General features: G+C 39.1%; 1 protein-coding gene across 7 annotated transcripts in view; it reads right to left on the bottom strand.

Annotated features, from left to right (window-relative positions):
• The window catches only part of HERC1 (HECT and RLD domain containing E3 ubiquitin protein ligase family member 1), a 683,410-nt gene that overhangs the window by 591,359 nt on the left and 72,638 nt on the right, over positions 1-19,413 (bottom strand). For all 7 annotated transcript variants that reach the window (XM_053717285.1, XM_053717288.1, XM_053717289.1 and 4 more), the window contains exon 3: positions 8,995-9,950. In XM_053717285.1, the coding sequence (XP_053573260.1) occupies positions 8,995-9,915 (921 nt within the window). In that variant the 5' untranslated portion in view covers positions 9,916-9,950. The remainder of the gene's footprint in view (positions 1-8,994; positions 9,951-19,413) is intronic.

Here is a 19,413-nt window from a genome sequence, read left to right as displayed (position 1 = left end):
CAGTTTAACGAATAGCCAAGAAGTGGGGTGATAAGAAAAAAGTGCGAAAGCATATAAAATAAGGAATTGGAATAATTGTGCTTTATACAAAAAAATCATAACCACCACAAAAAAGGGCGGGCCTCATGGACTCTTGCTAATATGAAAGAAATGAATTTATCAGGTAAGTTCTTACATAAATTATGTTTTCTTTCATGTAATTAGCAAGAGTCCATGAGCTAGTGACGTATGGGATAATGACTACCCAAGATGTGGATCTTTCCACACAAGAGTCACTAGAGAGGGAGGGATAAAATAAAGACAGCCAATTCCTGCTGAAAATAATCCACACCCAAAATAAAGTTTAATGAAAAACATAAGCAGAAGATTCAAACTGAAACCGCTGCCTGAAGTACTTTTCTACCAAAAACTGCTTCAGAAGAAGAAAATACATCAAAATGGTAGAATTTAGTAAAAGTATGCAAAGAGGACCAAGTTGCTGCTTTGCAAATCTGATCAACCGAAGCTTCATTCCTAAACGCCCAGGAAGTAGAAACTGACCTAGTAGAATGAGCTGTAATCCTTTGAGGCGGAGTTTTACCCGACTCAACATAGGCAAGATGAATTAAAGATTTCAACCAAGATGCCAAAGAAATGGCAGAAGCTTTCTGGCCTTTTCTAGAACCGGAAAAGATAACAAATAGACTAAAAGTCTTTCGGAAAGATTTAGTAGCTTCAACATAATACAAAGCTCTAACAACATCCAAAGAATGCAACAATTTCTCCTTAGAATTCTTAGGATTAGGACATAATGAAGGAACCACAATTTCTTTACTAATGTCGTTGGAATTCACAACTTTAGGTAAAAATTCAAAAGAAGTTCGCAACACCGCCTTTTCCGGATGAAAAATCAGAAAAGGAGACTCACAAGAAAGAGCAGATAATTCAGAAACTCTTCTGGCAGAAGAGATTGCCAAAAGGAACAAAACTTTCCAAGAAAGTAATTTAATGTCCAATGAATGCATAGGTTCAAACGGAGGAACTTGAAGAGCCCCCAGAACCAAATTCAAACTCCAAAGAGGAGAAATTGACTTAATGACAGGTTTTATACGAACCAAAGCTTGTACAAAACAATGACTATCAGGAAGAATAGCAATCTTTCTATGAAAAAGAACAGAAAGAGCAGAGATTTAACCTTTCAAGGAACTTGCGGACAAACCCTTATCTAAACCATCCTGAAGAAACTGTAAAATTCTCGGTATTCTAAAAGAATGCCAAAAAATGATGAGAAAGACACCAAGAAATATAAGTCTTCCAGACTCTATAATATATCTCTCTAGATACAGATTTACGCGCCTGTAACATAGTATTAATCACAGAGTCAGAGAAACCTCTTTGACCCAGAATCAAGCGTTCAATCTCCATACCTTTAAATTTAAGGATTTCAGATCCTGATGGAAAAAAAGGACCTTGCGACAGAAGGTCTGGTCTTAACGGAAGAGTCCACGGTTGGCAAGAGGCCATCCGGACCAGATCCGCATACCAAAACCTGTGAGGCCATGCCGGAGCTACCAGCAGAACAAACGAGCATTCCTTCAGAATCTTGGAGATTACTCTTGGAAGAAAAACTAGAGGCGGAAAGATATAGGCAGGATGATACTTCCAAGGAAGTGAAAAATGCATCCACTGCCTCCGCCCGAGGATCCCGGGATCCGGACAGATACCAGGGAAGTTTCTTGTTTAGATGAGAAGCCATCAGATCTATTTCTGGGAGTTCCCACATTTGAACAATCTGAGGAAATACCTCTGGGTGAAGAGACCATTCGCCCAAGTGCAACGTTTGGCGACTGAGATAATCCGCTTTCCAATTGTCCATACCTGGGATATGAACCGCAGAGATTAGACAGGAGCTGGATTCCGCCCAAACCAAAATTCGAGATACTTCTTTCATAGCCAGAGGACTGTGAGTCCCTCCTTGATGATTGATGTATGCCACAGTTGTGACATTGTCTATCTGAAAACAAATGAACAACTCTCTCTTCAGAAGAGGCCAAGACTGAAGAGCTCTGAAAATTGCACGGAGTTCCAAAATATTGATCGGAAATCTCACCTCCTGAGATTCCCAAACCCCTTGTGCCGTCAGATACCCCCACACAGCTCCCCAACCTGTAAGACTTGCATCTGTTGAGATTATAGTCCAGGTCGGAAGAACAAAGAAGCCCCCCGAACTAAACGATGGTGATCTGTCCACCATGTCAGAGAGTATCGTAAAATCGGTTTAAAGATATTAATTGAGATATCTTTGAGTAATCCCTGCACCATTGGTTCAGCATACAGAGCTGAAGAGGTCGCATGTGAAAACGAGCAAAGGAGATTGCATCTGATGCGGCAGTCCTAAGACCTAACATTTCCATGCATAAGGCTACCAAAGAGAATGATTGTGACTGAAGGTTTTGACAAGCTGATATCAATGTTAAACTTCTCTTGTCTGACAAGGACAGAGTCATAGACACTGAATCTATCTAGAAACCTAAAAAGGTTACCCTTGTCTGAGGAATCAATGAACTGATTGGTAAATTGATCCTCCAACCATGATCTTGAAGAAACAACACAAGTCGATTCGAATGAGATTCTTCGAAAATGAGAAGACTGAGCAAGTACCAAGATATCGTCCAATAAGGAAAAACAAAAACCCTGTTCTCTGATTACAGAAAGAAGGGCACCGAGAACCTTTGAAAAAAATTCTTGGAACTGAGGCTAGGCCAAACGGTAGAGCCACAAAACTGGTAATGCTTGTCTAAAAAGAGAATCTCAGACACTAAAAGTGATCTGGATGAATCGGAATATGCAGATACACATCCTGTAAATCTATTGTAGACATATAATGCCCTTGCTAAACAAAAGGCAGGATAGTCCTACAGTAACCATCTTGAATGTTGGTATCCTAACATAACGATTCAATAATGATAGATCCGGAACTGGTCTGAAGGAATTGACCTTCTTTGGTACAATGAAGAGATAAAATAAAACCCCAGCCCATGTTCCAGAACTGGAACTGGCATAATTACTCCAGCCAACTCTAGATCTGAAACACATTTCAGAAATGCTGAGCCTTGCTGTGTTAACTGGGACACGGGAAAGAAAAAAATCTCTTAGCAGGAGGCCTTAACTTGAAGCCAATTCTGTACCTTTCTGAAACAATGTTCTGAAACCAGAGATTGAGAACGGAATTGATCCAAATTTCTTTGATGAAAACGTAATCTGCCCCATACCAGCTGAGCTGGAATAAGGGCCGCACCTACATAGGTACTTAGGAGCTGGCTATAGGTTTCTATAAGGCTTGGATATATTCCAAACTGGAAATAGTTTCCAAACTGATACCGCTCCTGAGGATGAAGGATCAGACTTTTGTTCCTTGTTGTGAGGAAAGGAACGAAAATGATTATTTACCCTGGAAAGAAAGGGAAAGCAAAGTTGACATAGAAGACATATCAGCATTCCAAGTTTAATCCATAAAGCTTTTCTAGCTAAAATAGCTAGAGACATATACCTGACATCAACTCTAATGATATCAAAAGATGGTATCACCAATAAAATTATTAGCATGTTATAGAATAATAATAATGCTATAAAATTATGATATGTTACTTGTTGCGCTAAAACTTCTAACCAAAAAGTTGAAGCTGCAGCAACATCCGCTAAAAATATAGCAGGTCTAAGAAGATTACCTGAACATAAGTAAGCTTTTCTTAGAAAGGATTCAATTTTCCTATCTAAAGGATCCTTAAATGAAGTACTATCTGCCGTAGGAATAGTAGTACATTAGCAGGAGTAGAGACAGCCCCATAACCTTAGGGATTTTTGTCCCAAAAAACTCTAATCTGTCAGATGGCACAGGATATAATTGCTTAAACGTCTAGAAGGAGTAAATAAATTACCCAAATTATTCCATTCCCTGGAAATTACTTCAGAAATAGCATCAGGGAGATTAAACACTTCTGGAATAACTACAGGAGATTTAAAAAACCTTATTTAAACGTTTACATTTAGTATCAAGAGGACCAGAATCCTCTATTTCTAATGCAAATAATACTTCTTTAAATAAAGAACGAATAAATTCCATCTTGAACAAATACAAAGATTTATCAGCATCAACCTCTGAGACAGAAACCTCTGAACCAGAAGAACCATTATCAGTATCAGAATGATGATGTTCATTTAAAAATTCATCTGAAAAAAGAGAAGTTTTAAAAGACTTTTATGTATACTAGAAGGAGAAATAACAGACATAGCCTTCTTAATGGATTTAAAAAATAAAATCTCTTATGTTATCAGGAACACTCTGAAAATTAGATGTTGACGGAACAGCAACAGGTAATGTAACAGTACTAAAGGAAATTTTATCTGCATTAATAAGTTTGACATGACATGCAATACAAACAACAGCTGGAGAAACAGATACCAAAAGTTTATAGCAGATACACTTAGCTTGGTAGCTCCAGCACTGGGCAGTGATTTTCCTGAAGTATCTTCTGACTCAGTTGCAACGTGGAACATCTTGCAATATGTAAAAGAAAAAAACAACATATAAAGCAAAATTGATCAAATTCCTTAAATGACAGTTTCAGGAATGGGAAAAAAATGCCATAGAACAAGCTTCTAGCAACCAGAAGCAATAAATAATGAGACTTAAATAATGTGGAGACAAAAAATGACGCCCATATTTTTTAGCGCCAAAAAAGACGCCCACATTATTTGGCGCCTAAATGCTTTTGGCGCCAAAAATGACGCCACATCCGGAACGCCGACATTTTTGACGCAACTTCCGGCGACACGTATGACGCCGGAAACAGAAAAAAAAATTTGCGCCAAAAAAGTCAGCGCCAAAAATGACGCAATAAAATGAAGCATTTTCTGCCCCCGCGAGCCTAACAGCCCACAGGGAAAAAGTCAAATTTTTTAAGGTAAGAAAAAATGATTGAAACAAATGCATTTATCCCAAATATGAAACTGACTGTCTGAAAAATAAGGAATGTTGAACATTCTGAGTCAAGGCAAATAAATGTTTGAATACATATATTTAGAACTTTATAAACAAAGTGCCCAACCATAGCTTAGAGTGTCACAGAAAATAAGATTTACTTACCCCAGGACACTCATCTACATGTTTGTAGAAAGCCAAACCAGTACTGAAACGAGAATCAGCAGAGGTAATGGTATATATAAGAGTATATCGTCGATCTGAAAAGGGAGGTAAGAGATGAATCTCTACGACCGATAACAGAGAACCTATGAAATAGACCCCGTAGAAGGAGATCACTGCATTCAAATAGGCAATACTCTCCTCACATCCCTCTGACATTCACTGCACGCTGAGAGGAAAACCGGGCTCCAACTTGCTGCGGAGCGCATATCAACGCAGAATCTAGCACAAACTTACTTCACCACCTCCATCGGAGGCAAAGTTTGTAAAACTGAATTGTGGGTGTGGTGAGGGGTGTATTTATAGGCATTTTAAGGTTTGGGAAACTTTGCCCCTCCTGGTAGGAATGTATATCCCATACGTCACTAGCTCATGGACTCTTGCTAATTACATGAAAGAAAAGGCATACACAGTAGCTGTTAAAAAGAGTAGGGATGAATTATTGTACAAAGCTAAAGATGAAGATACAACCAATATGATTAGATTCATTTCCACATATAACAACAAATGGCAAAACGTAAGGGCAATTCTACAAAAGCATTGGTCAGTTCTAACAATTGACAAAGACATTATTTAATTTGTGGGAGATAGACCTCTCATGTCAGCTCGAAGGGCTCCCAACCTGAAAGAAATACATGTGCATAGCCACTTCACAAAAGATGCAAAAAGAACATGGTTACAACAATACCATGAGAGAGAGGGTAATATCAGATGTAAGAGGTGCTCGGTATGCACTAACATGCAAGAAGGCAGATATTTTGTTGACAAATTTGGCAAGACTTTTAAAATAAAAGGGAAAATTAACTGCAGAAGTGAAGGTATTATTTATTTAGTCTTTTGTAATTGCCCAATGTATTACGTTGGGAAAACCTATAGGGAACTCAAGGAACGTATTAAAGAGCATAAAAGGGATATATCAAATTAAATCAAAACTAGTAGTGTAGCTAGACATTTTAAAAAATTCCATGAAAGCAATGAACAAGAATTAAAGTTTTTGGGTCTAGAAAAGGTGGACCTCTCCATTAGAGGGGGTAACCTTGACAATTTACTCCTACAAAAGGAGTGTAGGTGGATATTTGACCTTAAATCTCTAAAGCCATATGGGCTAAATGAAGAAATAAACTAAGCTCCATTTCTATAATAATTGTATGTAAATAAATGAAGGAATCTGTTAAAATTATCCCCAAATTATCATTAACTTATTAACAATTTGTATTTAAGCCTGTTGAAATTATGTTAAATGAAAGAATCGCGTGCAACTTTATGAAATAGTTGTAAAACTTTATACCATAATAAGGATTAATTTCCCTATATATTTTCACAATATTATATAGGATCATAAAGTATTCTAAAGATTAATTAAATTTCTTATGATTTGTTGGAAAAATCAGATTTATTATAAGTTGATATTTCTTATAAATGTACACGATTGCAAGATTGTATAAGACTATAAATGCTAAAATGTATATTCTTGACTTAAATAACTCCTAAAACAAATAGAAGATTGGATATATGAATGAATATATACTAAGGTGTCGTTTTCATTTCACCTGTATGGGCAGAGAAATTGTACGGCTTAAAAGTCCTGTTCTTTGACACACCAATGAGGGTGAAACGCGCGTCGCTAGCTAGAAGCAATCAGTTTCTGTGAGGGTAACAGCTGTACCCTCTATGTTGTTTGCTAATCGGAGATATTGAATCACAGGAGTGGTTGAGTAGCAGGTACACTCACGGATGGGATACCGCCATAGAAGCGGAACAGAACGGAGGTTGCCGACTACAGCTGTCTTGTAAGTAGGAACGAAAGCAAAGTCATTGAGGATCTGCAATCAAGGTAAGCGCAGGATAAGATTAAGCTGCGTTCACAACTTGCTTGAAACAATAAGCAGGGAGGAGTACTACAAGCCTACCTGGTGAGGCGTTGTTTGCATGCAATACAAGTTGAGCGTTTGAGACAAGTGATAATGACTCAGTTTTCTGCATACACCTACAATATAACTAAAGCTGTGACTGTTGGAATATAAATACCCGTGAGTGTTAAATACCCGTGAGTGTTATAATACCTTGCCATAATCTCCCACTGAAGATTGCAACAAAGTAACGTAAATGTGGTCCATAAATTATCAGACAAGCTGTATGGGACTTTAAACATCAATACCCTTTAAGGAACTCTTTTCTCAGTCTGCTGAATTTTTTTTCCGGTATACCGCTAATCTAAAGTGGGCCCACGTTTAGTAATTTGCAATAAATGTCTGTGTTATCTCTTGTAGCAATAAAGTAATCACTTAGTATATCAATGTATTGATCTTATTTTGTAACATTGTAATAGTATAGAATTGTTTAAGTTGTTTAGGAGGCTTTAGGGAACCCTATTTTGCGGCTGTTACTATCACTATTAAAATGGTTAGGATATAATAGACCTTATGCTCTGGTGCTGGAAACAGGGAAACAAGTGTGGGCCAACGGTCTAACATTTTTTATTTTTTCCAAAAACAATTCATGCTTTCTTTTTCCCCCCCGAGCACAATTTTTCCTGATAAATACTTAATAATCAGGGGATTTAAATTGAGCGGGTCACAGATATATGAGTAGTGCAATTAGTTGTTATCTTAAAACTATATACACATACATATACACACACACATATATATATATATATATACATACACACATATATATACATACACACACACACACACACACACACAAGTGCATTGGAGCCCTTTGCAGTCAAGTAGCTGAAAACATGATAAAAACAATATTCATGTTTAATAAAGTGTTTAACTATGCATTTAATGTAAATATTTCACATTCCAATGTTCTGTACATAAGGGTAATGTGAAATATTCATATTTCATGTTGGGTTAGCACACTTGAGAAAACACAAATCAGGTTTGCACACAAGGGTGTTTTTTTTTATCTATTTTTCACGCTCCGTTGAAGTCTATGTGGGAATACGTTAACATGGTTGCAATATTCAAACTTTGTCTTTTTGCACACGTCAGGTTTTTAATTTCAACTTGTAATATGCACGCTAACCGGCGTGCACAAAAAGGCTCCGTCTAGCAGAGTTAATGCACTAGCAGGAGCAATAAATAGCGCTATACTCGTAATCTAGCCCTAAATGTATTTTTCCTTTTATGCTTCTTTTTCGTTGGCACACTGTCATTTTTTTATTTTTCTTCTCCTGAGTTTTTCGTCCAATTTGGGTCATCTCCCTCTCTTTATGTAAGCTAATAAAATATTTCTATTTTACTTCCTGCCCCTCTCCTATTGCTTTAGTTCCAGCGTTTCCCTATTTGACATTACACTTTCTAAATTTATTTCACAGCCATCCTCTCTCTATATCTATTTTGCTCCTACATACTATTCGTATTTCTCATCTTTATAGCTCTCCCGGATTAAATTTAATTTATTCGGCCTTCCTGTAAATTCCTCCACTTTAAAACAGAAGCATTTTTGTAAAAATACTTAGACTAAAAGTTATTACTGTTTTCTGCAGCATACACACATATCCTGTGAGGGCCGGTACACCAGTATTCAAGCTCCGAGAGCTGAAGATGATCTGTATTGTTTCTGTGAAGACGTAATTTGTGTCATACAAGCTCCTCCAAACTCTCTGAGAAGGTGTTGTGTTTGAATACTGGTGCACGGGCTCCCACAGAAAAACAGTAAAACATTTTACTAGAAGCATTTTTGCTTATCAAAAGTATATTGTAAAAATGCTTCTATTTCACATTGAAATGCATTCATGCACATTTAAATTTTGACCTATCCCTTTAACAATATAGTTAACTCATGATCAAGCTTACCAGAGATCTTCTCATATGATGAAGTATGCTCATGAAGCAGTCACAGCTTATCATTCCCTCCTGCACCATCTGAGTTTTGCTTTTGTCTGTCTCACTCACAAAAGCAGATGCTGCTAGTGCCATCTCAATCCACTCTAGCAAGTAACGGAGAGAACCACGCTGAGAGGCCAATCCAAGAAGAAGCTCAGAGGCTAATTGGCGACCGAGTGTGTCTGCACCAGAATTGGGAACAGTCACTCCTTTCAAAAAAGTTGTGACCTGCGCCAGACAGTCTAGGCCCATTGGTGGGATTTTGCTTTCATTGGCAAGGGAAAGGGGGGGGAGAGAGTTCACCACATCAATTGCTGTTCGGATTACGTCATTGCAGAGGCTCAGGCCAGGCCCCATGGTTGGCATCATCCAACTTTGTCTCAGCAGGGCAAAAAGAAGGCTCAGGCCAGTCCTCACACCCATCTCTATAAGTGCATCTGTGCTTGAACGTGGACGTTCACTAATAGATAAAGTGTCTGCTGATCCAGAACTGTTCTCTGGAGACTGCTGCTGCTGTTTCACTTTGCCTTTGTCATGATACTTGTTGGAAAGGGCATAGAAAATCCTCTGGAGAACCAACAGCCTTTTTCTCAGAGCACCTGCAAAAGGTGAGTCTGAACACACCACCTTTGCCAGAGCCAGCTGGCTGTTAAGCAGAGCATCCAGGTAGTGATCCTGTTCATCGCAGGACAAAGACTCACGCTCAAAGTCTGGCAACTGGGGACCTTTGAGGCACAGAACTTGCTGGGGGAGGGGGACCACCTCTTTGTTGCTGATGAGCTTGGTATACAGGAGGGAGACCCCTTCCCTCGTGGCAATGGACTCGCTGTCCTCCATGATCCAGGAGCTGTTCAAATGCTCCAGCCATTTCAGCTTAACTGGGGGCATCATGCCACCTATCTCTTATCACTCTTCTGCCATGTGTACTAAAAGAGAAGATGAAAGAAAAGCATAAATGTCAGAGGAGATGCCTGCTTTTACCAAAAATAACTGTCAGAACACATTGTTTCTACTACAGTAGACTATGTAATGCAATATGAACACTCAAGAGAATTTAAAATGGACAATCTACACCAGAATCTTTGTTTAAAAAGATAGATAATCCCTTTATTACCCATTCCCCAGTTTTGCATAACCAACACTGTTATATTAATATACTTTTTACATCTGTGATTACCTTGTTTATACGCCTCTGCAGCCTGCCCCCTTATCTCAGCTCTTTTGACAGACATGTATTTTAGCCAATCAGTGCTGACTCATAAATAACTCCACGGGAGTGAGCACAATGTTATTTATAGGACACACATGAACTAGCACTTTCTAACTATGAAAAACAGTCAAAATGTACTGAGATTAGAGGCAGTTCATCGGCTTAGAAATTAGCATATGAGCCTATCTAGGTTTAGCTTTCCACAAAGAATACCAAGAGAGCAAAGTAAATTTGATGATAAAAGTAAATTGGAAAGTTGTTTAAAATTGCATGCCCTATTGGAATCATGAAAGTTTAATTTTGACTAGACTATCCCATTAAAAATGGATGTAAAAAAACTTTTCTTTTAAGATTGTAATACAAAATGTTTAATTATACAAGCTATGCATAACACAGCCACACAATTTTTTTTTTTCAAAGTGATTAGCTTTTAATAGTTTGAACTGCCTAAGAGAATCCAGAGTTTGTTAAACTTTTGTTTGAGATTTTATTACCTTTTAAAAGGCAAAAAACTAAATTTATGCTTACCTGATAAATGTATTTCCTTCTTGACACAGTGAGTCCATGGATCATCTAATTACTATTGGGAATATCACTCCTGCCCAGTAGAAGGCAGCAAAGAGCACCACAGCAAAGCTGTTAAATATCATCTCTCTTCCCTCCAACCCCGGTCATTCGACCTAAGTAAAGGAGAGAAAGGAAGTAACAAGGTGCAGAGGTTTATATATGGCAAAAACCTGTCTTAAGAAACAGGGCTGGCCGTGGACTCACTGTGTCAAGAAAACATAATTTATGTAAGAACTTACCTGATAAATTCATTTCTTTCATATTAGCAAGAGTCCATGAGCTAGTGACGTATGGGATATACATTCCTACCAGGAGGGGCAAAGTTTCCCAAACCTTAAAATGCCTATAAATACACCCCTCACCACACCCACAATTCAGTTTAACGAATAGCCAAGAAGTGGGGTGATAAGAAAAAAGTGCGAAAGCATATAAAATAAGGAATTGGAATAATTGTGCTTTATACAAAAAAATCATAACCACCACAAAAAAGGGCGGGCCTCATGGACTCTTGCTAATATGAAAGAAATGAATTTATCAGGTAAGTTCTTACATAAATTATGTTTTCTTTCATGTAATTAGCAAGAGTCCATGAGCTAGTGACGTATGGGATAATGACTACCCAAGATGTGGATCTTTCCACGCAAGAGTCACTAGAGAGGGAGGGAAAAAATAAAGACAGCCAATTCCTGCTGAAAATAATCCACACCCAAAATTAAGTTTAATGTAAAACATAAACAGAAGATTCAAACTGAAACCACTGCCTGAAGTACTTTTCTACCAAAAACTGCTTCAGAAGAAGAAAATACATCAAAATGGTAGAATTTAGTAAAAGTATGCAAAGAGGACCAAGTTGCTGCTTTGCAAATCTGATCAACCGAAGCTTCATTCCTAAACGCCCAGGAAGTAGAAACTGACCTAGTAGAATGAGCTGTAATCCTTCGAGGCGGAATTTTACCCGACTCGACATAGGCATGATGAAATAAAGATTTCAACCAAGATGCCAAAGAAATGGCAGAAGCTTTCTGGCCTTTTCTAGAACCGGAAAAGATGACAAATAATACAAAGCTCTAACAGCATCCAAAGAATGCAATGATTTCTCCTTAGAATTCATAGGATTAGGACACAATGAAGGAACCACAATTTCTCTACTAATGTTGTTAGAATTCACAACCTTAGGTAAAAAATTCAAAAGAAGTTTGCAGCACCGCCTTATCCTGATGAAAAATCAGAAAAGGAGACTCACAAGAAAGAGCAGATAATTCAGAGACTCTTCTGGTAGAAGAGATGGCCAAAAGAAACAAAACTTTCCAAGAAAGTAATTTAATGACCAAAGAATACATGGGTTCAAAAGGAGGAGCTTGAAGAGCCCCCAGAACCAAATTCAAACTCCAAGGAGGAGAAATTGACTTAAAGACAGGTTTTATACGAACCAAAGCTTGTACAAAACAATGAATATCAGGAAGATTAGCAAACTTTCTGTGAAAAAGAACAGAAAGAGCAGAGATTTGTCCATTCAAGGAACTTGCGGACAAACCGTTATCTAAACCATCCTGAAGAAACTGTAAAATTCTCGGTATTCAAAAAGAATGCCAAGAAAAATGAAGAGAAAGACACTAAGAAATATAAGTCTTCCAGACTCTATAATATATCTCTCTAGATACAGATTTACGAGCCTGTCACATAGTATTAATCACAGAGTCAGAGAACCTCTTTGACCAAGAATCAAGCGTTCAAACTCCATACCTTAAAATTTAAGGATTTGAGATCCTGATGGAAGAAAGGACCTTGCGACAGAAAGTCTGGTCTTAACGGAAGAGTCCACAGCTGGCAAGAGGCCATCCGGACAAGATCCGCATACCAAAACCTGTGAGGCCATGCTGGAGCTACCAGCAGGACAAACGAGCATTCCTGTAGAATCTTGGAAAATACTTTTGGAAGAAGAACTAGAGGCGGAAAGATATAGGCAGGATGATACTTCCAAGGAAGTGATAATGCATCCACTGCCTCCGCCCGAGGATCCCGGGATCTGGACAGATACCAGGGAAGTTTCTTGTTTAGATGAGAAGCCATCAGATCTATTTCTGGGAGTTCCCACATTTGAACAATCTGAAGAAATACCTCTGGGTGAAGAGACCATTCGCCCGGATGCAACGTTTGGCGACTGAGATAATCCGCTTCCCAATTGTCTATACCTGGGATATGAACCGCAGAGATTAGACAGGAGCTGGATTCCGCCCAAACCAAAATTCAAGATACTTCTTTCATAGCCAGAGGACTGTGAGTCCCTCCTTGATGATTGATGTATGCCACAGTTGTGACATTGTCTATCTGAAAACAAATGAACAACTCTCTCTTCAGAAGAGGCCAAGACTGAAGAGCTCTGAAAATTGCACCGAGTTCCAAATATTGATCGGTAATCTCACCTCCTGAGATTCCCAAACCCCTTGTGCCGTCAGAGACCCCACACAACTCCCCAACCTGTAATACTTGCATCTGTTGAGATTATAGTCCAGGTCGGAAGAACAAAGAAGCCCCCTAAACTAAACGATGGTGATCTGTCCACCACGTCAGAGAGTGTCGTATAATCGGTTTAAAGATATTAATTGAGATATCTTTGTGTAATCCCTGCACCATTGGTTCAGCATACAGAGCTGAAGAGGTCGCATGTGAAAACGAGCAAAGGAGATCGCATCCGATGCGGCAGTCCTAAGACCTAAAATTTCCATGCATAAGGCTACCAAAGGGAATGATTGTGACTGAAGGTTTTGACAAGCTGATATCAATGTTAAACTTCTCTTATCTGACAAGGACAGAGTCATAGACACTGAATCTATCTGGAAACCTAAAAAGGTTACCCTTGTCTGAGGAATCAATGAACTTTTTGGTAAATTGATCCTCCAACCATGATCTTGAAGAAACAACACAAGTCGATTCGTATGAGATTCTGCGAAAATGTGAAGACTGAGCAAGTACCAAGATATCGTCCAAATAAGGAAACACCAAAACCCTGTTTTCTGATTACAGACAGAAGGGCACTGAGAACCTTTGAAAAAATTCTTGTAGCTGATGCTAGGCCAAACGGTAGAGCCACAAAACTGGTAATGCTTGTCTAAAAAGAGAATCTCAGAAACTAAAAGTGATCTGGATGAATCGGAATATGCAGATATGCATCCTGTAAATCTATTGTAGACATATAATGCCCTTGCTAAACAAAAGGCAGGATAGTCCTACAGTTACCATCTTGAATGTTGGTATCCTTACATAACGATTCAATATTGATAGATCCGGAACTGGTCTGAAGGAATTGAACTTCTTTGGTACAATGAAGAGATAGAATAAAACCCTAGCCCCTGTTCCAGAACTGGAACTGGCATAATTACTCCAGCCAACTCTAGATCTGAAACACATTTCAGAAATGCTGAGCCTTTGCTGTGTTTACTGGGACACGGGAAAGAAAAAAATCTCTTTGCAGGAGGCCTTAACTTGAAGCCAATTCTGTACCTTTCTGAAACAATGTTCTGAAACCAGAGATTGTGAACGGAATTGATCCAAATTTCTTTGAAGAAAACGTAATCTGCCCCATACCAGCTGAGCTGGAATGAGGGCCGCAAATTCATGGGTACTTAAGAGCTGGCTTTAGGTTTCTATAAGGCTTGGATATATTCCAAACTGGAAATGGTTTCCAAACTGATACCGCTCCTGAGGATGAAGGATCAGGCTTTTGTTCCTTGTTGTGAGGAAAGGAACGAAAAACGATTATTAGACCTAAATTTACCTTAGATTTTTTATCCTTTGGTAAAAAAGTTCCCTTCCCTCCAGTAACAGTTGAGATAATAGAATCCAACTGAGAACCGAATAATTTATTACCCTGGAAAGAAAGGGAAAGCAAAGTTGACTTAGAAGACATATCAGCATTCCAAGTTTTAAGCCATAAAGCTTTTCTAGCTAAAATAGCTAGAGACATATACCTGACATCAACTCTAATGATATCAAAAGATGGTATCACAAATAAAATTATTAGCATGTTATAGAATAATAATAATGCTATAAAATTATGATCTGTTACTTGTTGCACTAAAGCTTCTAACCAAAAAGTTGAAGCTGCAACAACATCCGCTAAAAATATAGCAGGTCTAAGAAGATTACCTGAACATAAGTAAGCTTTTCTTAGAAAGGATTCAATTTTCCTATCTAAAGGATCCTTAAATGAAGTACTATCTGCCGTATAGTACGTTTAGCAGGAGTAGAAACAGCCCCATTAACCTTAGGGATTTTGTCCCAAAAAACTCTAATCTGTCAGATGGCACAGGATATAATTGCTTAAACGTTTTAGAAGGAGTAAATGAATTACCCAAATTATTCCATTCCCTGGAAATTACTTCTGAAATAGCATCAGGGAGAGAAAACACTTCTGGAATAACTACAGGAGATTTAAAAACCTTATTTAAACGTTTAGATTTAGTATCAAGAGGACCAGAATCCTCTATTTCTAATGCAATTAATACTTCTTTAAGTAAAGAACGAATAAATTCCATCTTGAACAAATACAAAGATTTATCAGCATCAACCTCTGAGACAGAAACCTCTGAACCAGAAGAACCATTATCAGTATCAGAATGATGATGTTCATTTAAAAATTCATCTGAAAAAAGAGAAGTTTTAAAAGACTTTTATGTATACTAGAAGGAGAAATAACAGACATAGCCTTCTTAATGGATTTAAAAATAAAATCTCTTATGTTATCAGGAACACTCTGAAAATTAGATGTTGACGGAACAGCAACAGGTAATGTAACAGTACTAAAGGAAATTTTATCTGCATTAATAAGTTTGTCATGACATGCAATACAAACAACAGCTGGAGAAACAGATACCAAAAGTTTATAGCAGATACACTTAGCTTGGTAGCTCCAACACCGGGAAGCGAATTTCCTGAAGTATCTTCTGACTCAGTTGCAACGTGGAACATCTTGCAATATGTAATAGAAAAAACAACATATAAAGCAAAATTGATCAAATTCCTTAAATGACAGTTTCAGGAATGGGAAAAAAATGCCAGTGAACAAGCTTCTAGCAACCAGAAGCAATAAATAATGAGACTTAAATAATGTGGAGACAAAAATGACGCCCATATTTTTTAGCGCCAAATAAGACGCCCACATTATTTGGCGCCTAAATGCTTTTGGCGCCAAAAATGACGCCACATCCGGAACGCCGACACTTTTGACGCAAAAAAACGTCAAAAAATGACGCAACTTCCGGCGACACGTATGACGCCGGAAACAGAAAAAAAAAAAATGTTTGCGCCAAAAAAGTCCGCGCCAAGAATGACGCAATAAAATGAAGCATTTTCAGCCCCCGCGAGCCTAACAGCCCACAGGGAAAAAGTCAAATTTTTTAAGGTAAGAAAAAATGATTGATTCAAATGCATTATCCCAAATATGAAACTGACTGTCTGAAATAAGGAATGTTGAACATCCTGAGTCAAGGCAAATAAATGTTTGAATACATATATTTAGAACTTTATAAAAAAAGTGCCTAACCATAGCTTAGAGTGTCACAGAAAATAAGCTTGCTTACTTACCCCAGGACACTCGTCTACATGTTGTAGAAAGCCAAACCAGTACTGAAACGAAAATCAGCAGAGGTAATGGTATATATATATATATATAAGAGTATATCGTCGATCTGAAAAGGGAGGTAAGAGATGAATCTCTACGACCGATAACAGAGAACCTATGAAATAGACCCCGTAGAAGGAGATCATTGCATTCAAATAGGCAATACTCTCCTCACATCCCTCTGACATTCACTGCACGCTGAGAGGAAAACCGGGCTCCAACCTGCTGCGGAGCCAGTGGCGTCACTAGGGTTGGTGTCACCCGGTGCGGTAAGTTATGGTGTCACCCCCCCCCCCCCCAGAAAGCAGACACACACAAAAACACAGGCAAACACACATACAAACACTCAGACATACTTAAAACATACTCAGATGCACACACAAACACTCGGAAACACACTCAGATACACACACAAAAACTCAGACACACACATACAAAATATGTAAACTGCACTGCATTAATTATAAAGCTCATGCCTAGAGCTGCTCCCTGGCTCAGCAGAGCATCAAATGAAAGATAAACAGAGCACTCTAAAATAAATCACTAAAGAAAAGTTTTAGGTGCAAACAATGAAAATTCTGCTCTCTGACTCTGTTCCAAGTCTGTCAGTGCACAGCCCCGGGCCGCGTGCCTACCGCTTCTTATGGCCAATCACCTCTGCACTCTGCCCACCCCCAGACCCCCGCCCACCCTCCTACCTGTTCAGTGTGCACTTAGTGTACCGTAACCGTAGTGGTCTGGTGGGCATCATACGTGGCTCCTTCACTTTAAAGACAGTGTCAAACAGTCATGCGGTCAGGTGCCAGGCATCTCCTCATGATTTGCCAGTTCCCGTTTAGAGAGACAGCACAGCAGTGAGTGACTCCACTGCTCCACATGTCACTGAGCAGTGAGCACAGATAGGCAGGCAGGTTTAGGCTAGCAGCGCAACTTTGCAAGCCCCACGGCATGCCCACAACATTCATAGCGAAATTGGGCAGGGGAGAAGCAAAGTACAAACAAGCAAAAGCAGCCGGGAAAACTATTTGTTGAAATTGCAGCACTGGCTCAAGGGGCAAAAAAATTGTGTGTCTACATCTTCCCCAGTCCCACCAATGTTCATAAATGCCAGCCCCTCTAATAAAAAAAAAATCTGTTCATCTCAACATTGTATTTCTTTGAATTTCAATAAAATTTAAAAAAAAAAAAAAAAAAAAAAAAAAATTTTTTTTTTTTTTTTTTGGTGTCACCCCCTGGTGGGTGTCACCCGGGTGCGGCCCGCCCCCCCCGCCCCCCCCTAGTGACGCCACTGTGCGGAGCGCATATCAAAGTAGAATCTAGCACAAACTTACTTCACCACCTCCATAGGAGGCAAAGTTTGTAAAACTGAATTGTGGGTGTGGTGAGGGGTGTATTTATAGGCATTTTAAGGTTTGGGAAACTTTGCCCCTCCTGGTAGGAATGTATATCCCATACGTCACTAGCTCATGGACTCTTGCTAATTACATGAAAGAAAGAAATACATTTATCAGGTAAGCATACATTTTGTTTTCTTTCTAATGACAGGGTGAGTCTACGGATCATCTAATTACTATTGGGAATCAATACCCAAGCTAGAGGACACAGATGATAAGGGAAGGACAAGACAGGAACATAAACAGAAGGCACCACTGCTTGAAGAAACTTTCTCCCAAAAGAAGCCTCAGCCGAAGCAAAAGTATCAAATTTATAACATTTTTAAAAAGTGTGAAGAGAGGAGCAAGTTGCAGCCTTGCCAATCTGTTCCAAAGAAGCTTCATTTTTGAATGCCCAGGAAGAGGAAAACAGCCATCATAAAATGAGCCGTGACCCTTTCAGGAGGCTGCTGTTCAACAGTTTCATAGGCCAAGCAAATGATACTCCTCAGCCACAGCTTTCTGCCCCTTACGTTTCCCAGAGAAAACCACAAACAGAGCAGAAGACTGGTGAAAATCCTTAGTCGCCTGTAAAAAGAATTTTATCGCACGCACCACTTCTAGGTTGTGCAACAGATGTTCCTTATGAGAAGATAGGTTATGACATAAAGAGGGAACAATCATCTCCTGATTAATGTTCCTATCCGAAACCACCTCAGGGATAAACCCTAACTTAGTACGCAAAACTACCTTATCCAAATGGAAAATAAGGTAAGGAGACTCATACTGCAACGCTGAGAGCTCTGAGACTCTACGAGCAGATGAAATAGCAACAAGAAACTAAACCTTCCAAGATAACATTTAAATATCTAAGGAATGCATAGGCTCAAATGGAGCCTGCTGAAGAACTTTAAGAACAAGGTTAAGACTCCAAGGAGGAGTAACAGGTTTGAACACAGGCCTGATTCTGACCAAGGACTGATAGAAAGATTGCACGTCTGGTACATCTCCCAGACGTTTATGTAACAAAATAGATAAGGCCGATATTTGACCTTTCAAAGAATTTGCTGATAAACCCTTCTCCAAACCCTCTTGGAGAAAAGACAGAATTCTAGGAATCCGAACTCTACGCCAAGAGTAGCCTTTGGATTCACACCAATACAGATATTTACGCCATATCTTGTAGTAAATCTTCCTGTGTGTGAAGAGGTGACATCTCCACTAGGTCTGCATATACGATACTGTGAGGCCATGCTGGTGCAATGAGGATCACAGACGACCTCTCCTGTTTGATTCGAGCAATGACCCGAGGAAGGAGAGCGAACGGAGGAAATAGGTATGCTAGGGACTGCTAGAGCATCTATCAGTACACCCTGCGGATACCTCGACCCGTACCTCGGGAGCTTGGTATTCTGACAAGATGCCATGAGATCCAGTTCCGGCTGCCCCCCCCAGTGCCCCCATTTGAGAATCAAGCTGGAGAACACTTCCAGGTGGAGTTTCCACTCCCCCCGGGGAAAAGTCTGTCTGCTCAGAAAATCAGCTTCCCAATTGTCCATTCCTGGAATGTGGATCGCAGATAGACAGCAGTTGTGGGTCTCTGCCCATTAAATAATCTT

This window comes from Bombina bombina, chromosome 6, assembly GCF_027579735.1.
Source record: "Bombina bombina isolate aBomBom1 chromosome 6, aBomBom1.pri, whole genome shotgun sequence".
Lineage (NCBI taxonomy): Eukaryota > Metazoa > Chordata > Amphibia > Anura > Bombinatoridae > Bombina > Bombina bombina.
Note: the sequence above shows the minus strand (reverse complement) of the source record. Positions and strands in the feature narration are given on the sequence as shown.